The following is a 22,805-nucleotide window of genomic DNA, read 5'->3' as shown; positions in this document are numbered from 1 at the left end:
GAATTTAATTGGTCTCTGCCTCATGCCTGTTACAAGTGAATAGAAACACACAGAGGTAGATAAAACTAACTATAAAATAATATACAAGGAACATAAATATTATAGAAAAATATACAAAAGAAATACAATGAAAGGATGAAAATATTGTTATAGACAGGTAGGGGAATATCTGTACAAAGAGGAGCTTATAAAAGATTTCATGGATTCAGTGGAAGCAGATATTAAATGAGATGTCATTGTTTCTAAATTTCAATAACTATCTATCTACTCAGCAGTTAAATTCCCTCAGATTTCAAATCAGGACTGAAAAGAGTTTCCATATCTACAGAAAAGAAAACTAGTCCTTCCTTACTAAAGAAAAGATAGGTGTATCTTCCTTTAGAGTTTTTTGTGTGCTTATCTGGAAGAGGGGGTGTTATAATAAAAGGACAGAAGTGAAAATGGCAAGAAAAAAATTAAACCATTTTTCTGATTAAATGAACAGTAGGAAAAGTCAGAGAAGACTATTCATTAGCAGAAATTTCTAATCTTTTTTTTTTTTTAATGGATCTTTTTGGCAGTCAGGTAAACCTGTGAACCCTTTTTGATTTTAAATGTAAAAAATAAAATACATACTAAAACAAAGGAAACCAACTACACTTAAATAAAGATAATTTTTTTTAATCAATTGCTCCCTGAACCCCAGCTTAAGAACCTGGAAGATATATTAGAATGCTAGCAGATGAAGACTGATAAATGAAAACTAGCAAATTGACTTGAATTTGACTAACTGACCAATATTATTGTACCCTAAGCCCTCTGAATAAGATTTAAAATAAAAGATTATACTAAATCCTTTCTTTTCTTTAAAAGTTGACTTCAAAGGTATAATCCTTTAATTGGGGTTCTTGTGAATTTTTGTATTTATAAATATATAAATTTATACCTTTGAAAGGTAAAAAATTTTTTAAAGGAAAGGAAAAAAAGACAGTATATATATTATTATATACATATATACACACACACACATACACATGTATGGAGGCATATATATTAATATACATATTAGCAGGTTTTTGTATATGCACATATACATATTAAAAACTGTATTTCAATATAATTGGTTTCTATGTAATTTTGTGTATTTTATTGTAAACATTTAACAACATTATTCCATGAAAAGGTCATCAGACTACTAAATGGGTCCTTGACACAAAAAAGATCAAGAATCTCTACTTTACATATACATTTAATGTCTAAGTTTTTGTTCTGATATTTTAAAATGCTATTTTTGTCTTTAGATAAAGAAAAAGCACTTTAATCTTCATAGTTAAAGGTTCTGAAAAAAGTCTCATTTCCAAAATATATAGAGAACTGACTCAAATTTATAAGAAATTAAGCCATTCTCCAATTGATAAATGGTCAAAGGATATGAACAGACAATTTTCAGATGATGAAATTGAAACTATTACCACTCATATGAAAGTGTTCCAAATCATTATTGATCAGAGAAATGCAAATTAAGACAACTCTGAGATACCACTACACACCTGTCAGATTGGTTAAGATGACAGGAAAAAATAATGATGAATGTTGGAGGGGATGTGGGAAAACTGGGACACTGATGCATTTTTGGTGGAATTGTGAACACATTCAGCCATTCTGGAGAGCAATCTGGAATTATGCCCAAAAAGTTATCAAATTATGCACACCCTTTGATCCAGCAGTGTTTCTATTGGGCTTATATCCCAAAGAAATACTAAAGAAGGGAAAGGGACCTGTATGTGCCAAAATGTTTGTGGCAGCCCTGTTTGTAGTGGCTAGAAACTGGAAAATGAATGGATGCCCATCAATTGGAGAATGGCTGGGTAAATTGTGGTATATGAATGTTATGGAATATTATTGTTCTGTAAGAAATGACCAGCAGGATGAATACAGAGAGGACTGGCGAGACTTACATGAACTGATGCTATGAAATGAGCAGAACCAGGAGATCATTATACACTTCGACAACGATATTGTATGAGGATGTATTCTGATGGAAGTGGATTTCTTTGACAAAGAGACTTAACTGAGTTTCAATTGATAAATGATGGACAGAAGCAGCTACACCCAAAGAAAGAACACTAGGAAACGAGTGTGAACTATCTGCATTTTTGTTTTTCTTTCCAGGTTATTTTTACCTTCTGAATCCAATTCTCCCTGTGCAACAAGAGAACTGTTCAGTTCTGCAAACATATATTGTATCTAGGATATACTGCAACATATCTAACATATATAAGACTGCTTGCCATCTGGGGGAGGGGGTGGAGGGAGGGAGGGGAAAAATCGGAACAGAAACGAGTGCAAGGGATAATGTTGTAAAAAAAAATTGCCCTGGCATGGATTCTGTCAATATAAAGTTATTATTAAATAAAATAAAATTTTTTTAAAAAGACTCTATTTGGGGTTCTCTTGGAAAAAAAAAAAAGAAAAGAAAAAGCAGTTTTAGCAATATCTCAAGTAAAGCACACACCTACATTGTAAATTTTACTGCTTCAGACCATATGATCATAACTTCCTTATGCCTGCTTGCTCTAACAGCAGGTTCTATTCTTTAAAGTGGTGAAAATCTCTTGAAAGTTGAATCTGCAAACCTCAACTTAAAGTAATGACAATGGCAAACATCAATTACTCTCTTCATTCTTCCCTACCACACTGCTTTTAAAATTAAAAAAAAGAAAGAGCTACTTATTGCTTTAATCTTCTAATGGACTTATAAAAACAAGGATTCTTTTATCCATACTACCTTAAAAACAAGTTATAATGCCTCAATTTGTTCATTTTTAACTATTCCTAAGGTAGCAATAAGAAGACCTCTTTAAAGGTCATCTTTCCTAAAGGGCTTTGCACCAGACCTACGAATCAGCCCTTAAATACAAAAATGTGTTTGGGGATCAATTCCTGGGTTGATTTTGGAACTAGATTTTTTTTTCCTCTTTGAAAGGTGAAAAATTCAAAAAAGGAAAGTTAAAAAAAAAAGGCAATATACATAATATCATTATCAAAGTCAAGCTACAACAATTATGATAGCACCTTTAAAAAAAAAAGTCCCAAGAGATGTCCTAACTCAGTAGTGTTATCTGTCATTTTAGACTTCTGTTCTAGTTACATGAGAAAATCACAAACATAACTAAGAAATAACCTGCAAATTCCAGTAAGAAAGTATGAAAAGCTAAATCACTGGATTGTACACCAGATCTATACCCTACAGTTTAGAAATCTTCTAACCCAAAACCAAGAGAGGCTGTGACTTGCCCAAGGATATTTAAATCAGCGGCAGTCAGGAATAAACCCAAGTCTTTTGAATCCAAATTCAGTGCTCTTTTCTCTATATCATACTGCCACTACTAGAGTCTAAGATAAAACAGGTTACCACAGCCTTTTTTAGTAACCAGAATTCATTTAACCTTTTCAACTTGTTAAGACATATTAGGAGTCTTTGAGAATCCAAGATTACCTCTAAATCACAATGAGGCAATCAAATTGGGCTTTAATAAGTGGGAAATTTGTTCAAAGGACAAAACAGCCAATAACTTTAATAATATAGTGTTTGACAAACCCAAAGACCCCAGTTTCTGGGATAAGAATGCATTATTTAACAAAAATTGCTGGGAAAATTGGAAATTAGTATGGCAGAAACTAGGCATTGACCCACACTTAACACCGTACACCAAGATAAGGTCAAAATGGGTTCATGACCTAGGCATAAAGAATGAGATTATAAATAAATTGGAAGAGTATAGGATAGTTTACCTCTCAGACCTGTGGAAGAGGGAGGAATTTATGACCAAAGAAGAACTAGAGATCACTATTGACCACAAAATAGAAAATTTTGATTATATCAAATTGAAAAGTTTTTGTACAAACAAAATAAATGCAGACAAGATTAGAAGGGAAACAATAAACTGGGAAAACATTTTTACAATCAAAGGTTCTGATAAAGGCCTCATTTCCAAAATATATAGAGAATTGACACTAATTTATAAGAAATCAAACCATTCTCCAATTGATAAATGGTCAAAGGATATGAACAGACAATTCTCAGACAAAGAAATTGAAACTATTTATAGACATATGAAAATATGCTCCAAATCATTATTAATTCAGAGAAATGCAAATTAAGACAACTCTGAGATACCACTACACACCTGTCAGATTGGCTAGAGTGACAGGGAAAGATAATGTGGAATGTTGGAGGGGATGTGGGAAAACAGGGACACTGATACATTGTTGGTGGAATTGTGAACACATCCAGCCATTCTGGAGAGCAATTTGGAACTATGCTCAAAAAGTTATCAAACTCTGCATACCCTTTGATCCAGCAGTGTTTCTACTGGGCTTATACCCCAAAGAGATACTAAGAAAGGAAAAGGGAGCTGTATGTGCCAAAATGTTTGTGGCAGCCTTGTTTGTAGTGTCTAGAAGCTGGAAAATGAATGGATGCCCATCAATTGGAGAATGGTTGAGTAAATTGTGGTATATGAACGTTATGGAATATTATTGTTCTGTAGGGAATGACCAGCAGGATGAATACAGAGAGGACTGGCGAGATGTACATGAACTGATGCTAAGTGAAATGAGCAGAACCAGGAGATCATTATATACCTCAACAACGATACTGTTTGAGGATGTATTCTGATGAAAGTGGATCTCTTCGATAAAGAGAGCTAATTCAGTTTCAATTGATCAAGGATGGACAGAAGCAGCTACACCCAAAGAAAGAACACTGGGAAATGAATATAAACGATTTGCATTTTTGTTTTTCTTCCCAGGTTATTTATACCTTCTGAATCCAATTCTCCCTGTGTAACAAGAAAACTGTTCGGTTCTGCACACATATATTGTATCTAGGATATACTGTAACCTATTCAACATGTAAAGGACTGCTTGCCATCTGGGGGAGGGGAAAAATTGGAACAGAAGTGAATGCAAGGGATAATGCTGTAAAAAATTACGCTGGCATGGGTTCTATCAATAAAAAGTTATTTAAAAAAATAAAAATAAGTGGGAAATTTATGTAATTTTTTTAAAATTAAAAATGTTATCAATTTTATACATTTAATTATTGAGCACTTCAGTAACTGGGGGTAAAACAATATGGTTCAGCAGAAAGAACAGGAAGAAGATGTGAAATGTTGGTTATCTCAAATTTTTTTTAATTGGTTAATAGACTACAAAATAGTTAATAAGCATAACATCCAACTCCAAAGATCTTGATATGTCAAAAACTTCTTTCCTAGACCTGGGGATACCCTTCTAGTTAAATCAAGAGGCTTCCCTGGATACTAAACAAAATTCTTTCTGGATTCGGACATTATATGCCTACTTTCCAGGAAGGTTCCTTTTAGATAGTTCAACTTTTAGAAATCTAAAGTTCTATGACAAAATCTAGATGATTTTAAGTGCTATAATCATCTATATGTCATGCCTGTACCAAAAGTTGACTACATATCCACAAGAGAAGTCAAAGGATTTAATTATCTAAATGAGTTTATAGCAACACTTCAACCCTAAAGATTTTAAATGCTGAACATATGGCAATCTAAAGACAACTTTTTATTCCAAAACTCAATTAAATCCAACCAACATATGATAAGCACCTACCATAGGGTACTGTGATAACTATAGTACAGACCTTTTTTGAAAATACCAAATAACTTAATAAGGGAAGGATATGCATGAATAAACACCAAAGAAGGACAAATATCAGAACAAAATACACATCTACATATCTCACCTAGAATATCTATCATAAATGTCTCAAACTCAAAATGCCTAATAAAACAGAACTCATTATCTTTATCCCTAACCCATCATTTTTCTGAAATTCCCAATTTCTGTAAGAAACACTAACATCCTTTCAGTCTACCAAGTTCACAACTTCTGAGTTATCCTTGCTCTCTCATTCTCCCTCCACTTACTCTAAAAGCGGAGTTTTAAGTTCATTCCACATTATCTATGCAGTTGCCAAACCTTGTGACTTCTAACTCCTCTATGTCTGACTTTCAAGTAAGACATTCTCCATTCACATGGCCACAACTTAGATTATGCCTCATTACTTCTCATTTGGACTATTACAACAAGCTCTTATGTACAATATACATAAAAAAGATTTGATATAAGAATACCTGAATTTCAATCAACTAACATTTATTAAAGGTCTATTATGTGCCAGGCACTGTGTTAAGCACTGAGAATTTTTTTAAAAGGCAAAAGGCAAGCTCTACCATCAAAGAGCTTAAAATGTAATGAGAAAGCCAATATGCAAACTGAAACAAGGAATATACAGAATAAATAAATAAATAATGAGGGAAGACATTGGTTTTACGAGGGATTGCAGAAGGCTTTCTGTAGAAAATGAGATTTTAGGTGGAATTCAATGGATGCCAAGAAGATTAAAGCATTTTACATATGAGGAACAGGCAAACAAAATGCTTCAAATCAAGAGAAGTAATGTCTTGTTTGTAAAATACTCAAGAGATCAGCATCAATACACTTTAGAGGCTGTAGCAGAGAAATAAGAAGACTGAAAATGTAGGAGACTGGGTTATGGAGGATTTTGAATGTGAAACAGAACATTTTGTATTTGCCACTTGATACAACAAGAAGCCATTGGAATTTGCTGAGTATGTGTAGAGGGGGAGAGTGGGGGAGAAGGATGATCAGACCTGTGCTTTAGTGAAGGGAAAATGGTTTGAAATGGGGAAAGACTTGAGGCAAGCAAACCCATAAGATCCAAATGTGTGGTTTTCTACACTGTGGACAAATAAGGCTGTGACAAATAAGACAGGCTTAAGGCAATAAAAGCCTGCACCAGAATGGTGGCAGTGTCAGAGGAGAGAAGGAGGCATGGTGCAAGTGTGAAATCAACAGACCTTGGCAACAGACTTAACATGGTGAGACACAGTGAAAAGAATCCAGGATGACTCCTAGATTGCAAGTCTGAGGGACTGGTAAGACAGTGTAACCCTCTATAGTAAACATGGAAAGTAGGAAAGGGAGAAAATTTAAGGGATAAGATAATGAGATCTGTTTCAGACATATTGGGTTTAAAATATCAACTGGACATCATGTAAGATGTCTGAAAAACATGTAGAGATGCAAGATTGGAGGTCAGCAAAGAGATTGGGGAAAGATAAGTAGATTTGAAAATCATCAGCATAAATAAAGTAATTAAATCAATGGAAGCTGAGGAAATCCCTAAGTAAGTGGTATAGAAGAAGAGAAAAGGGCCTAGAAAAGAATGCTGAAGACAACTATAATTAGAGGATATGATCTGGAGAGGGACCCAGTACAGGAACAGAGTGATCATAGAGGTAGGAGTAGAATCAGGAGAGAATGGTATCCTAAAAATCTAGAAAGAAGAAAATATCAAGGAGGAATAATAAACAGTTGTTAAACAGAAATCCAAAAGAATAAGGATTGCGTAAAGGTCATTAAATGATAATTAAGAGATCATAGTAATTTTGGAGAGAGCAATGTCAGTGGAATGAAAAGGTCAGAAGTTGGATTATAAGGGATTATGAGTAAGAACAAAGAAAGAGGAGGCACTTATTGTTGACAGCCTTTTGAAGGAGGGCAAAAGGGATACAGAATAATTGTGACGGTAGAAGGGTCAAGTGGGAGTTTTTTCAGGATAGGGAAGACATGAGCAAGTATATAGAAAGCAGGAAATGATTAGATAGGAAGAGATTGGAAAGTAAAATAGTGGGGATGAGATGACAGAAAGGACAATGTTAGAAGAGATGGGATGGAACAGATCAATTGAACAAAGAAAAGATTTAACTTTGGTAAAAAAAAAAAAAATATATATATATATATATATACATATATATGAAACAGGGGTGATAGAGGAGAGTATCAGACATGTGAATAGGATAGGAGTAGAGGGAGTTCATAACAAATGGCCTCAATTTTTTTCTGTAAAATAAGAGATAAGGTTCTCAGCTGAGAGAGTGGGAGAAGAGAGAATAATGGAAGGCCTGAGGAGGGGATAATAAGATTGAAAGAAACTGTGGAAAGTAAGAGAATGAGTTAAGGGAGATATTACATAGGTTTACCTAGTAGCAGTGAGGGCCAAGTTGGCATTTTTGTAACACAAATTTGTAGCAGACCAAGTCAGAATGGTGATTTTCTCCATCTCTGTTCAACATCACTTGTGGAAAAGTACAAATGTTGGGAATGGTTCAAGGCTAAATTATAAGGGAGCAAAGGATTCAAGAGAAAGGACAACGTAAAGATAAATTGAGTTATCAAGTAGTCAAGATGGGGAGAAAAGGAGAAAGTGATTAGTGCAAAAGAGATTACCTGGGAGAGAACTGATCAATGGACTGATAATTATTTCTCATATAATCTTGGACAAATCACTTAACTTACCTTATGTCTCAGCATCTTTATCTGTATAATAAAGATAGTAATACTTCTATCACTTATTTCACAAGGTTGTCAAAAGGAAAGTACTTTGTAAAGAACAAAGTCTCACCCTTTTTTCTATTATTTCTAATTTATAGGCCATTTACTATTTCTTAGCAAATTCACCAAATGTCGAACAAGGACTAAAAGGGGAGGTTAAGTTCAGTCCAAACAATTCTGATTAAAACTCCAGTAACTTTGGTACAAAAATTTTTTTTGGGAGGGGGGGCATGTTATGCTTAAAATATTTATAAAACATATTTTAAATAAAGTTTAAAGTGGAAAAAAATATTGCTTAAAAGGAGTTTATACCTAAATATCCAATAGCAATGTGATGGCTAAATAATTTGTGGAATGTCAGTCATGGAATACCATGACAATTAATATTAATAAATATGAAGAATACATAGAAATCGAGAAATACATTAATGAAATAATAATGCAAAATAAAAAAGCAGACCCAGATAAATATTATTAGCATTAACTATAACTAAGCTTTAATGGAAGAGAATAAAAATACAAATATGATGAGAAATTAAAAGTCACTGAAAAATAGGTATAATATTTGATGAAATTATCTAAAATGTAAAGAGTTACTACACAATACAAGCTGGTTTTTTGATGTTCAAAAGTTAATTTTATAATTTAAAAAATACTTGTAAAGGCAGTTAAGGGAATAGGCATGAGATCATGCTAAGGCTGTGGAACTTCACAGATACAAACTTGGAAAACCAGACCAGGAAAGCAAAATTTGCCATGAAACAAAGCATAGAAATAAGTAAAAGGAACATCCCTTACTCAAAAAATACATAGAGAATCAGATGAAATAGTGAACCAGTTATCAGACACCAATATTCGAACATCAGCGAGTAGACAGGAACCAATATTCAAGAGAGAACAGTGAGTCAAAAGTCAGTGAGCCAATAACAAAGTACCTAAATAATGAAGGTCCAAAAAATAGTGAAATATTAAAAGCTAGTGATAGCAGTCAAAAAGCTGAGTAAAACTGTAGATCAATCAAAAACATCAATAAGTTAAAATAGCAAAAACAAAATTCAAGAGTGGGAAATCCTGAAATTAAATCAATTTCCTCTCAAATAAGAGGAAGTACCAATGCCAAAATACTCCTAGATTAGCAAGCATGTATGAGTGCAAAGAAATGAGATTCAAGATAAAAGATGTTAATCTGACTAGAATAGTAAGTATGCTATCCAAGGTTAAGGTTCTAATAATAGCTGCTGCCCAAGACAACTGAAAATAAGAGGTATAAAAGAATTAGGAAGACAGGAATTCCGAGACCCTGACTAGTCAGCACAAGAATTTTTAATCGGGCAAATTCCTTTTTAATATTTTGAGAAATATGTTTCAATATAACTGCTTCCTTTTGTAATCCTATGCATTTTATTTTATTCATTTAAAAACATTATTTTGAAGGGAGGAGATGGTGTCAGCAACCTTCACCAAACTACCAAAGGGATTGATGACACATGAAAAAGTTAAGAATCCCTGGGCTAGAACATGTTCCATTGGAATAGCCATCTTCCACTCTGTTCAAGGAACATGACACCACTAGGTCATTCCTTTTAAAAAGGTTGGGATGGTCCAAATGTAGAAGACAAAGTCCAATAAGAGAAATGCATATGAAGCAGGCACCTAGGTTTGAGAAGAAATGCAAGAAAGAAGGTGAAAAGAAGACTTCAATAATAACTATTAGACTACTAATGACAAGGGATAGGGTTAAAGAGAACCCAAAGCAAATTAACATAGAGGAAACAAAGTCCTCTAAGGCCAAAAAAAAAAAAAAAAAAAAAAAAAAAAGTGTTAACATCTAGAAAAAGATACTAAAGATTTTTTTTAAAAAGGAGGTCATACTGCCAGTTATGGAGATCAAAAGGAATGTTCAGTGATTTTCACTATGGATTCCCTAATTTCTAGCTATACCCTTGTAAATATTCATAAATTTAAACTGCATTTGCTCTCCTGTGCTCCCATACAAATATAGATATATAGCTATAAGAAACATGTAAGATATCAGGAAGCATAGTCTCTCAAAATCAAGAAATACAGAAGACCTTTTTAAATTTTTCTACTTCACAGAAATATTGACAAAAAACGTTTACACTAAAATGCATGCAAATTAAACTGCATTTAAAGGACAAACCTCCAAGAAAACAGAAAGGGAAAAAAGTATAATGACATATTGTGCCTTACAGCTCTAGAAAACTTCAGTCCTCAGTTCAATTACCTTTCTAAAAGAATATGACCTATAGCATTAAAAAAGTATTAGTTTGGAGTTGAGAGACTTGGACTTAAAATCACCTCAGATATTTATAAACAGTGTGACCATAGGCAAAGCAATTAACTTTTCAATGTCAATATGTTCATCTATAAACTGGAGATAACAATTCTTGCACTACCTCACAGAATTATGGTGGAAAAACTGCACTCTGCAAACATTAAAATACTACACAAGTGTAAGCAATTATTCTTATTTGTGAATTAATCTATAATATAACTAATAGTTCTTTCTAAACCAAATTCAATTTTCTGTACCACACAGCCTAATTCTGAAACACCTAATGTTAAATGATATGTGCTAAAGAATGCAAGTAACAGTATTCAGCATTTTAAATTTTGGCCTAATCAAAACTAAATTAACAATAATAACTCAGAAGTTTAAACTACAGAGTAGAGGTAGGGGGGAGTCAACTCATGAATAAGAAACTTATTATAAATTATCTGCTCCTTAGTCTGTCACCTTTAGATAGTCCCTGGTTGACCACATACATTTAAAAAAAAATGGGTGTGTATATAAATATAAAGATATACACACATATAGAGTATACCAAGACAGCAATAATTTTCTCATGTTGAAATTGTTTCAAGAGAGAAAAAAGGGTGGTACTTCTAAAGCTTCTTAGTAAGGTATCTATAACAGGATTTTAAGTATGAGTTAATTTTAAAAATCTATTTTATACCATTTGAACAAATGACACAAAGAATACAATCAGTATAAAATGACCTTACTTACTCATTTAGAATTGAGAAGAAAATAATTAAGAAAATTATAGATGAAGAAGTCTCATTATCCCCTGCATTATTTCCATGGCACAGCTAACAAGTTAAAGAATAGATTGCATGTTTCATATTTCAGGTAGTTAAAAGAAAATCCTATTATGAAATCTGGACACCTTATGTACAAGAAATTTCTTGTGTATCAATCATCCTAAATAAATGGACCAGTGTTCAAATACTTAATATTTAAAGATTCATTTTAACATTATGTGTTTAACCAGGTTTGACCCACAAATCATTAACATAAAGCATAATCCTGTAAGGTACAGAATGTAACACAAGTTAGATTTGTAAGATGAGAGGAAGCTAGTAGGTACTAAATACCTGACTATATTTGACTCCTAAAAGCTAGGGTTTACTCTCAAACTTCCTATGAAAGCTTAAGGTTTTTCCAGATCCACCCCAGCTGCTCATGTCTGCCCCCAAAAGATTATCTGTTATTTCTTTTATATATACTTATATTTATGCAAGTTATCTCCCACTATAGAAATGTAAAATACTTGACTATTTCAATTTCATCTTTATATCCTCAAGGCTTGGTGCATAATGGGCACTTAATAAATACTTGCTAAATAAATGATCTAGCGACTCAAGATAAAGATTCTAAGGAATAAAATCCATAAATGAGCATGCACAAAGAGCATCACCAATGCAAAATGAACAGCCTCAGGTAAACTCCTTTTTTTTTGTAACTTTTATAAAATTTATAAAAATGAAGGTTCCTAAAGAACTGAAAAATTTTTTCAATAATTACAAGATTTTTCAATTATGTAATACCAAAGAATACTAAGTATCAGTCCAGTCTTTCAGGCATATACATTCGTATTTGTTAGTAACATTACCTCTAATGAAAAGCTAAACTGTATTAAGATACCAAACAAACATCTTCAACTGGAAAACATGCGACTATGCTGTTCTAAATATAAGAAAGAAAAACTGAAGAAAAGCTAATTTCTAGTGAACAAATCACCTTAAATTTTGACTTTTAAGAAAGTTATATTTCTAAGTTTTTACAGAATTTTTTTCTGCCACCTCCTACACAAATATCAAAAAATAAAACCTGAAACAAAGCAAATGTTCATACCTGATCGAAAGCATTCAATAATTTGTTGAATGCCAGATTTGGAAGTCTGCAGTGGTTGCTGTAACAAAGGAGGATCTCCAGGTTCCAGAATATACACTGTATAAAAGATATTAATACCCACCCCATCCCCATAAAAAAATTAATATAATTTACAAAATACAATTCAAATATAACAATGTTTTATATTCTCAACAAATGTATGTGATTATAATACAAAATATTTTAATGCATATTACATCATTATCTTTCTAAGACAAAAACCAACATAGCATGACTAAGTACTCTTCTTAACAAAAATGATACTTAGAGTAGGATACTTAAATTCAAAAACAAAAATCTACTTTCTACTTACATTTCTCTAGAAAATGAAATACTATTAGTAATTCTGTTTAATTTAAATCACACTACACTACATAAGTCTTCAATCACTGACTCTCAAGGTTATCTGGTATAGCTTTCTCATAATACTTATGTAAAACACAATTGTAAAGCTCCAGGTCAGATATAGAGATGTTACTTGTACTTCTAAAACTATTTACCAAAGCACATTGTGGAAAATGAACTATATCTGACCAAAAAACTTATGAGCATCAATTTCATTTTCTATTTCCCATCATGTCCCAAACTCCAACTGCCACCCATAAGATACCACGAATAAGTTTGCAAAGCTAACCAGGGTAGAACTACTTCAGAAAGAAGATGAACCCACTATCACAGAACCTGAGTTTACAAAGTTTTAAGTATCCCAACTAAGAGAACTGATTCCATTTCTGACTGCCTAATAAACTACAAGTTCTGAAATTAATATAAACAAAAGATATCCTCAGTAATCAAAGGAAAGATAAACCAGATACAGGAACCTAAAATCAATTCAATTCTTTTTAAAAAGTAAAAATTTCCCAGCTTAAACATTTCAAAGATAAAATAAAAATAGAGAAATAAAGTTCTCCAAACTCCTGACACAAACACATCTTTGCTACTGTATGAGACAGTACCAAAGATCAGAAATACTCTCTTTTATATTAGAAAGGGAGACTAAAGATCAAGCATATAAAACAAAGCTAAAAATAAAAACAATAGTTTTCAAAGATTGAAGTTGTCCCTTTTTGCCATATTCACAAGCGCCAGTTATTGAAATAAGTATAAAAAGTAAAAGAAAAATTTCATATAATTCAAAAGAATTGGGCATGTTCCAAGGATATATCTATAAGTGAAAAAGGTTCTAGAAAAGAATCTAAGGAAGTAGAAACAATTTTAGTAAAGAACAAAAGAGAAGGGAAAGAAAAAGGAGATTTCCACTGCTTGGTACTTCATCCTCAGGACACAAAACTCCATTAAGGAGGCATATTCCTAAAATCTTTAGTATTTCTTAGGAATAATAAATTCTCCCGCCACAGGACAGCAAAAGATCCAAACCCAAAAACATGTTCATACTCACTATTACAATCCTGAAATTGTACCTCTCATCTCACAATCACACCAAGACATAATATGTCCAAAGATTCTTGAGTTATTCTGCATACATAGATACTATCCATGAAGGACTGAATGTCTATAGGGTCCTCACTAGAGAAGAAAAAAGTTTCTCCCTCACTTGAAAAACTCCCTCAGTTTTGTGAAAATGTCTACTGTCACTCACAAACTTTTCTCATACACCACTGTATCTCTTCCATGACAAGCAAAAGATATGCTCAAATTATCTCTTCATCTAAATCAACGCCAGCCACTTTCTCCCACGAAAAAATCCACTTTCATAATGGTATTATCTTCATTCATAAGACGTGAGTTTCATCCTTCCAAGTATAGAAGCATATTAGAACAAGTTTCAACTGCAGGGCTATTTTATTCCTTATCCTTACCAAGGATCCTAAAATCCTTGTCCTTTACAACGCAATCATACTTTACTTAAATACTTCAAAAGAGGCATAATAATTTAATCTATTTGGATACTCTAAACACTAAGAAAGATTGTAAACCTTTTGCACACAAAAGATATTTCATGAGTTGCTGTGACCAGTAAGAGTAATCATAAGGTGACCAACCTGTTAATGACCTCTGAATTTAAAATGAAATTCAAATTCTGTGGCTATACTGAAAGCCTTGATATTAGTAAGACCTGTCAGACAAAGCCTGTCTTGGTGGAACAGTCTTCAGAAATCAGAGGCACCCCATGTCACAATGAAGTTCTATCTGTCTCAAGAAGCCTAAAACAACCTCATTACTCTTAAGACATATATTCCCACCTTTAGCCTAGCCCACACCCCTATCTAAGAACATACAGTCCTCATCCATAGATTCACTGATGACCTATAAATTAAACTAGGGTGTTTGCTAACCTCTAGAGAACAACATTTTGGGAGAATTCAATCAAAATGTTTCAGCCATTAATTATTCCAAGACCTCTTCTGAACACTACCACCAAAATACATTAAAGAATGTATCAGCTTTGGGAAATTTGGAGATCATTTTCATAGAAAACGCCTTCTCCTAAAATAACCACCAATGGATTACAATTAATCCTACCTACTCTTCTGCTTAACTGATATAAAATTTCCTCACATTAAAAAAAAAAAACCTCAGAATTTTAGCAAAAACAAAGCAACAGGAACAATATCTAACCTGAAAAGCAATGAAAGGTAATATCAAAGCTTCTATGAGGTTGTTTTTTCAATTTCCTGCAATTTCTCGAATTTTCAAAGATAATCAAAGGTTCTGGTTCATACTAAAATATTAAAAGTTAATTTTGTATATTGTCATAAAAATCCTCAAATCCACGAAAAATTTTAATTATTAAAACATGACAAGATAAGCTGGCAAAATAATACATTTTCAATTTTTAAAATGGCTTCGATTTAGAGAAGGGCCTTGAACTATCTTCAAACACAAACTGAAACACAGGCTCAGCATGACTCAAATGTGTTGGTATTGTCTACTTCAAAAATTAAAAAGTTTTATTCTGATATTTTTTCATATAATAATTTTTTCTTCCCCAGGGAACTAAAAGATCTAGCAAATGTGATTTCTGTGATACTGAAAGATCATGGAGGACAAGAAAAGAGTCCACAGGATGAGGTAAGAGAAAATGTTATCCTAACTTTCAAAATAAGAAAAAGAATGGAGTCCACAAACTAAAGGCCAGTGTCCTTAACTTGGAGTAGTAGGAAAATTCTAACCTATATTACTAAAGAGATGATAAGTTAACATCAACAAAAGGAAGTAGTGATCACAAAAAGCTTTCCCAAGAAAAGGTCAAACTAACAATATTTCATTTCTATGATCGAGTTTAATAGATGATAGATCAGAAGAATGCTATAGATTCAGTTTATGTGAATTTTAGCAAAGCATCTGACAAAGTCTCACATGCTATTTTATGATTAAATAAAGAGATGTGGACTGGTGCAATTACATGAGTTCTAAACTGGTTGACTGGACTCACTGATGTCAATTTGGCAGCATGTCTCCACTAGAGGATTCCAGGAATCTGTGCTAGATCTTCTGTTATTTAATATTTTTATCAATGATTGAACTAAAGGAAAAGCTTTTCAAAATCTTTACTGAAACAAAGCTGAGGATAGCTAACATACCATACTGCATCACCATCAAACTCAGAAATATTTTGACAAGCTAGAACAATGGGTCAAATCTAATAAAATTTAAAAGCAATTAAATGTAAAATATTACAATATGATTCAAAAACATCAACTTTATAGGTTGTGGAAGGTTAAAGTTAGTGGACTTAACCTCCATATGAGTTGGTTGCAATATGAGATACAACATCCAGGACCTACTACACACACATAATAGACTGTCCAAGTCTAGGCATCACATTCTAGAAAGAATACTGATAAACTTAAAAAGGATGGTAAAAGACCTCAAGATTACATAGTAGGAAGATAGTTGAAAGAATTGGGGATGTTTATCCTTAAGAAAAGAAGACCATAAGATCATAAAAGATGAGCCATAAGAGCTATTTGCAACTATTTAAAGGGGTATCATCAACAATAGGGACTTGTCTTGTACTGCTTGGTCCCAATGAACAGAACTAGAAGCAATGTATACAAGTTGCAGAAGAGGTCAATTTATGAGGTATATTTTGGTGTAAGGAAAGACATTCCTGAAGATCAGAGCTATGCAAAAGTGGAATGGCCTGCCTCAGGCCAAGGTGGCTTCTCTTTCCCTAGGGGTATTCCAGCAAAGGTTAGGTGACCATTTATTAGTATGCGGAGAGAAAACTCTTGTTCTGGTACAGAGTGAACTAGATAGACAGCAAAGCCCCAACTCTAAGATTCTATCATTTCTAATTCATACAATACATAATATGAATGGAACTTGAGGATGTTTTAGGTGCTGGGATATGGATTACAATGTTTATAACTTAGAAGACACTTAATAAAGCTCAGTTAAATCATGAATACAGATTAGTTGGTGGTAGTAATAAAGTGACAAACAAAAAAGAAACCTAGTTCCCATTCTCATGAGCAGAAGCTGGCAACAGGGCTCCCCAAAACAGTAAAATCTTTCCCATTACCAAGTATTAAAAAAAAAAAAAAAAAAATTCCATTTAAGTGAACAGCACTGTAATGACACTTGGTGCCATTAAGGTAGTTAAAATATTATCCTCACCCCCAAAATGCTCCAAATCTAAAGATCTCAACTGGTCCAGCAAACTCTTCAGTACTGTGTACACTTAATTACTGAACAAATGAATGAATCTGGCTACATTTTTTCCTAAAAACTTTTAAGAGAAAAATATTTATAGTTCAAGAAAGAGTATGTACACTACCCATACAAAGAAAAGTCTTTATTTTGAAAAAGTTAAAATGTTTATTCAGGGCTATTTTAAGCTGTATACATAAATCTCTACAAATAAATGAAACTTCACATCTAAGAAGAACTGTGTCAAACAACTTTGGATATCACCATTTTTAAAAGTGAAAATGAAGCTAAAAGGAATCAGTAGATTATTAAAAGTACTGATTCTCCTAGTTCATAAGTTGAATCAAAAAGCCAACTTCTGTCAGATGAACATAGACTAAGAATACTTAGGCATCTTAAATGTACACAAAAAAATGGATTTTTAAAAATTCAGATAAAGAAGAGGATTTCTTAAACAAAATAATTATATTTAACAGAACCTGGGATTTAGCCTAGTCCATAGCATTTTTTAAAAGCATAGCTTATAGGAAACTAGGACCATATCTTATTCTCCTTTCACATAAACTTATCACATTTATTTGATTTTTAAGAAGTCTAAAAGCAACAATCTGCAAAAAGACAAATGCAGTTTCTTCCTTTCCTTTCGCTTTAACATTCACAAGGGCATGTGGAATTACTCAAAGCTGTCTTTGAAAGAAAAGGAAAAAGGACTCAGTGACTGATCTTGTGGAAATGATTTAATGTGGCACTTGGGATATTTTTTTTAAGGAAACAAGTAGGGGAAATTTCTGACTTCTGCACAAGTCTTAGGGCTCCACAGCTATTTTGCACCAGACAAATTACACTATTTAAAGCCAACTTCTAGGATAGAAGGGGAGGAGAGAGGAGGCAAGATATGGACCGAGAAGGTGCACTAAAAGGGTCAAGGAAGCCTTAGAAGAAAGGATGGCCTATACCTGGTTCACAGCATCCATGATGATGGTGGTCAGTCTGACAGCACTTGTCCCTTAGAGGCATTTTCAGTGGGTGCGACCTACTTTCCTTCTACAGTTCGAAGCTCCTCATTGCGGCTCTTCTGCTGAAAAAAGCACAAGCCCAGTCACTCACCCTTAGCCTCCCGGGGAGCTGCAGCTGCGTTTTCCAGACGGGTCCACTTCCCGGTGCCTCCAGCTCCCGCTTCCCCCACAGTCCCCCACAGACGAGCTCCATCCATCCTCACAAAGATAAGGAGCCCCCTCCCCTCCCCGGCGCCGCGGGGAAGCGCACAAGGGGCCTCCCCCGCCTGCCAGGGAGCAAGGGAGGAAGGGAGGGACGGAAGCCCGGGCTGGGCAAGCGGGCGTGGAGCCTCAGCAAAGACAAGAAGGTGTCTCCCCTCCGCCCGCAACCCCCGCTTCAGGCGCATGGCTCCGAGGATTGGGGGGGATGGGGAGGGGGTAAAGTCGGCGACGGGCGACAAGTCACGTTAAAAATACAATTGCTAATTTTAAAACCCAACTCAACTAGCTCCAACTTACTCAACTCCCGGGACTAGCGAGCGCAAAGCGGGCGGGCAGGCCGGGCGGGTGGCCGCTGGGCCAGCCTAGAGTGGGAGGCGACGACCGGCACCTGGCACAGCCCCTCGCCGACCCCCGGCGGCGGGAAGCGGGAGGGGGCCGGGGCCTCGCTCCCTTGCCCGCCCGCCCGCTCGGGCCGCGCCGCAAAGCGCTGCGCTCCCAAAGAATCCCCGCCGCCGACGCGGAAGCGGCCGGCGCAGCTTACCCCGTCTCTCGGCGGGCCGGGGCCGTGGCGGCAGCAGAGGCGGCGGCGGCGGCGGCAGCGGCGGCGGCGGCAGCAGCAGCAGCGGCGGCGGCGGCTCACGACGTCCCTCCGCGCAGTGGGGCCGGCCGGCGGGCGGGGGCGCGGGCGCCGGCAGTTGACAGGGGAACCGCCCAGACCGACGCCCCTCCGGAGGCCCGGCCTGGAGTCGGCGGGAGCCGGGGAGCCCCCCGGCGACAGCAGCGGCGGGAGCCAAGAGTCCCTTCACCTGCAGGGCTCGCCTTTCCTCTGGGAAAGGGGAGGGGCCGGGCTGGGGATGGGGAATTTCTCCTCTCTCTTTGGGCCTTCTCTTTTTTCCCTTTTTCTTTTTTTGAGGGGGCTGTTTGAGGGAACTTTATTGAGTCAGCCTGTCGCTGTCCCTCGAGCGCTCTCTCCCTTCACGAAGACACGAGCAGCAGCCGCGGTCGCGGTGCAGATAGCCTAGAGGGGGAATGTGGGGGAGGGGGAAAGCCGAGGCTCAGAAGCCGACGACAGGGAGCTCGGAGGCAGACGGCTGACCCCGGACGGAGATGGGAAGAGGGCAGGAAGTGACAAGCGCACGAAGGAGGGAGTAGGAGGGTGGCCGGCACTCCCGGGGCAGTGCGGCGTAAGGCGCATGCGTGGAACCCACGTTTCGTTGGGCTTCAGGCAGGCAGGCGGGCGGCGGGCGTGAGCTGGGTTGGCGAGGAGGGAGGGAGCCAGTAGCAGGAGGAGGAGCAGGGCTAGTTTGGCGTTAGTTCGGCTGCCGCAGTAGTTGGAGCACTCCAGGGCTACACTTGACCGTGAAGAGGGAGGGAGTGATGCAACCTCTCAGCGTCCCACTGATGCTGTCTAGACTGTTTCTTCACCTGTTTCTCTCTCCCTGCTCCCTCCATCCCCCCAATACATAGTAAAATTGAGTTGATGAGAAAGGACCAGGGAATACGTATTTGTTAAATGAATGAATCTGGGCGGCTCCTTGCCAAAGAAGAAAAATGCAGGAAGGGGCTGAGATAGAAAACAAAACGATCGCATAAACGAGCGCATTAGCTGAAATTAGCCATAATTTCAGGATGACCGTTGATGAATTTTTCTCATGAAGATCTTGCCAATTTCTAAATTTTAAAAGTTTTGCATCAGTATTAAAGCCTACTAATATGAGCTAGAAATCTTTAGGATTTGAGGAGAAAGGATACCGTCTCCCTTGATTACTATGACGTTGTCACTCAAACATTTAAGTACCTACTTAACTTATACGAGTTCTGGAAACCAAACAAACAAAAAACCCACAAATTAATAATCGCTAGCTTCCTTATTCTGCAATCTTTTAAAAGACTCTCCTTCCACTCCCTCTACTTATCACCTTTCTACAGATGACTCAAATCAATATCCAACACCAACGTCTTTCTAGAGTTCCAGTTCCATATTAATTTCCAACTGACTGGTAGATATCTATCTGAATATTCTGCCAACACTGCCTTCAAACTCAAAAAGTTTTGTTAACTGAATTTAGGTTCTCTCCAAACTTGCCCTTCCCTGTGACTGATCACTTTTTTAAGGGGGCCACCATCCTCTTGTCTCAAGCTTGTAACTTCAGGAATCTTTGAGTTTCAGTCATCCCTTTTCTAAACTCAGCACATACATCCAATCAGTTTTCTGTTTCCTGGTGAAAAGCAGAATAACTAGCTAAATTTACAATAAGACTTGGGTTCAAATTCCACATCAGATACTCAATAGCTGTGTGATCCTGGGACTCTCAATCTGACCCTGTTTACCAATCTGTAAAATGAAGATCAAATGAGGTAATTATTTTAAGTATTATATAAAAATAATATTCAGAGCTTCTTCAATCTAGGTATTCACCTCTACTCCCCCTACAAAAAAAAAAAAAAATTTAGATTCCACTTCCCACCTAGATAATAGTCTCTTCTATATCTCCTTTTCAAACCGTTTTAGACATTGTTGCCCAAGTTTGATCTTCTAACTATACCTCTATGATAGTATCATTCTTTTCCTCAATAACCTTTCCTGATTACCCATTCTATTGAATAATTTATAAATTTCTGATCTTGACATTCAAGGCTCTCCACAATTTGGCTCCATCCTAACCAGGTTTATTCATAATATTTTCTTGTATTTTTCAACCAAACTGAGTTACTTTCTGTTGGTATTCTTGTCCCTGACCTTTTTCATCTCTGTACTTTTATTCATGCATTCTGCCCTCCCCTGTCTGAAATGATCTTCCTCCTCTACAATATCTTACCAACATTTCCACCCAATGATGAACTACCTTACAAACCTTCCCTGACCACCTCCTAGGTGAAAGTGATCTCCATTCTTACTTACTTTTATCATAGTACATTTTCTGTAGTAAGAATACATTTTTTAAAGCATTACATGAAATAGCTATTATTGAAAAAGACACCTGTCTCTCCTTCAGAGAAAAGTTCACAACCTTCCTTTTGATACACATTATCTAACAACCTTTATAATTCTTTCAAATATCTAACAACCTTTATAATTCTTTCAAATATCTAACAACCTTTATAATTCTTTCAAATGCTTCTTGATATGTCATCTTGGTGGTATTTCCACTGATAGAGACAGAAATTATTATATGACTTAATAGATGGTTTCCAGGAATTGCTGTGACCAAAAAATTCATTGCTTTGAGACTAACCTAGTCATGAGCCTTTCTGAATTTATCTTGGATTATCTTTGGATAACTATAATTAATTAACAGGCCTTAATCAAACCTTTCCAATTTAATGAGGGCTTTAGAGATTAAATTCCACTAGCATGAACTTCACGGACTAAGCCACCAAACTAAGAATACCTCCATATCACAATGAGTTATCAAAGAAGAACTTCAGTGAAGATATTTAAATAATTTTTTGACACTTTGAGGCATTTTCTGATATTTTGCCCTCAATGGAAACAATATAATTATCACCATTCAAATATTATATACCTTCATAAAGCAGTACTGGAAGACTTTAAAACTGTTTATATAACAAAGAACTAATTGTATTCAGTTAAATAACTAGCTAAAACAAAAAAGCATTAGTTAAGTGAATTGACCAAATTGTCAGTGTAGTAGCCATGTATGGGCCTGAGGGAACTTTAATTTTTTCTTCTCTTAAATCTTTTTTCCCCTTAAATCTATAAATCATATTGTTACCTTCCTATAAAAAATTGTCCAGCATCTCAGACCTGGTTTTAATTACAAGAGTTTAAAAACTGATGACAACACCAATATGGACCTGAAAAAAAAAGCCCAATATACTGAACATACAATAAGTATAACCTTACAATTCTTATTTGGCAATGTGCCTAAGACATTATCTCAGCCTTTTCTCAATTCCTCAACTCAGGTATTACCTCAGAATTTCTTAAAGCATTCTCTTCCCCACATTAGATTGTAACCTTTTTGAAAGCAAGAACTATGTTTTTCATTTTTGTATCTTCAGTGTTTAACATAGTGTCTTGGTTTCAAAATAAGTACTAAATAGATATGTTGAATTTATTTGAACCATAACCAACTTAAGTACTATTATTTGGGGCTATCCACTAGGACACAGATATAGTTTCATTGTAAAGTGGTCTTCTTTGCAATGGTCTATTTTCTCTCTAAATTCAATTATCTATTCAGGAGACTTTCGGTATTTCTATCCAGTCCTGTGTCTTCTGAGCTCCAGTCACACTTCAACTAGCAAACATTTCAAACTGGATGTCCCATAGGCTTCTCAAATTGAAGATTTGGTGCTCAGTATTCCTCATTCCC

At 35.6% G+C, this 22,805-nt stretch overlaps 1 protein-coding gene across 3 annotated transcripts in view; it reads right to left on the bottom strand.

Annotated features, from left to right (window-relative positions):
* The window catches only part of ZNF800 (zinc finger protein 800), a 33,337-nt gene extending 14,245 nt beyond the window's left edge, over positions 1-19,092 (bottom strand). For 2 of the 3 annotated variants that reach the window (XM_051963242.1, XM_051963245.1), the window contains exons 1-3: positions 19,007-19,080; positions 18,205-18,323; positions 12,593-12,688 (exon numbers count right to left, since the gene is read on the bottom strand). In XM_051963242.1, coding sequence (XP_051819202.1) covers positions 12,593-12,688; positions 18,205-18,265 — 157 coding nt within the window. In that variant the 5' untranslated portion in view covers positions 18,266-18,323; positions 19,007-19,080. Of the gene's footprint in view, positions 1-12,592; positions 12,689-18,204; positions 18,327-19,006 lie in introns of all 3 variants that reach the window. The other variant, XM_051963243.1, reaches the window with a different exon arrangement.
* Between the last annotated feature and the right edge of the window lie 3,713 nt (positions 19,093-22,805).

The sequence above is a fragment of the Antechinus flavipes genome, chromosome 5, assembly GCF_016432865.1.
Source record: "Antechinus flavipes isolate AdamAnt ecotype Samford, QLD, Australia chromosome 5, AdamAnt_v2, whole genome shotgun sequence".
Lineage (NCBI taxonomy): Eukaryota > Metazoa > Chordata > Mammalia > Dasyuromorphia > Dasyuridae > Antechinus > Antechinus flavipes.
This window is presented reverse-complemented; position numbering and strand designations above follow the sequence as displayed.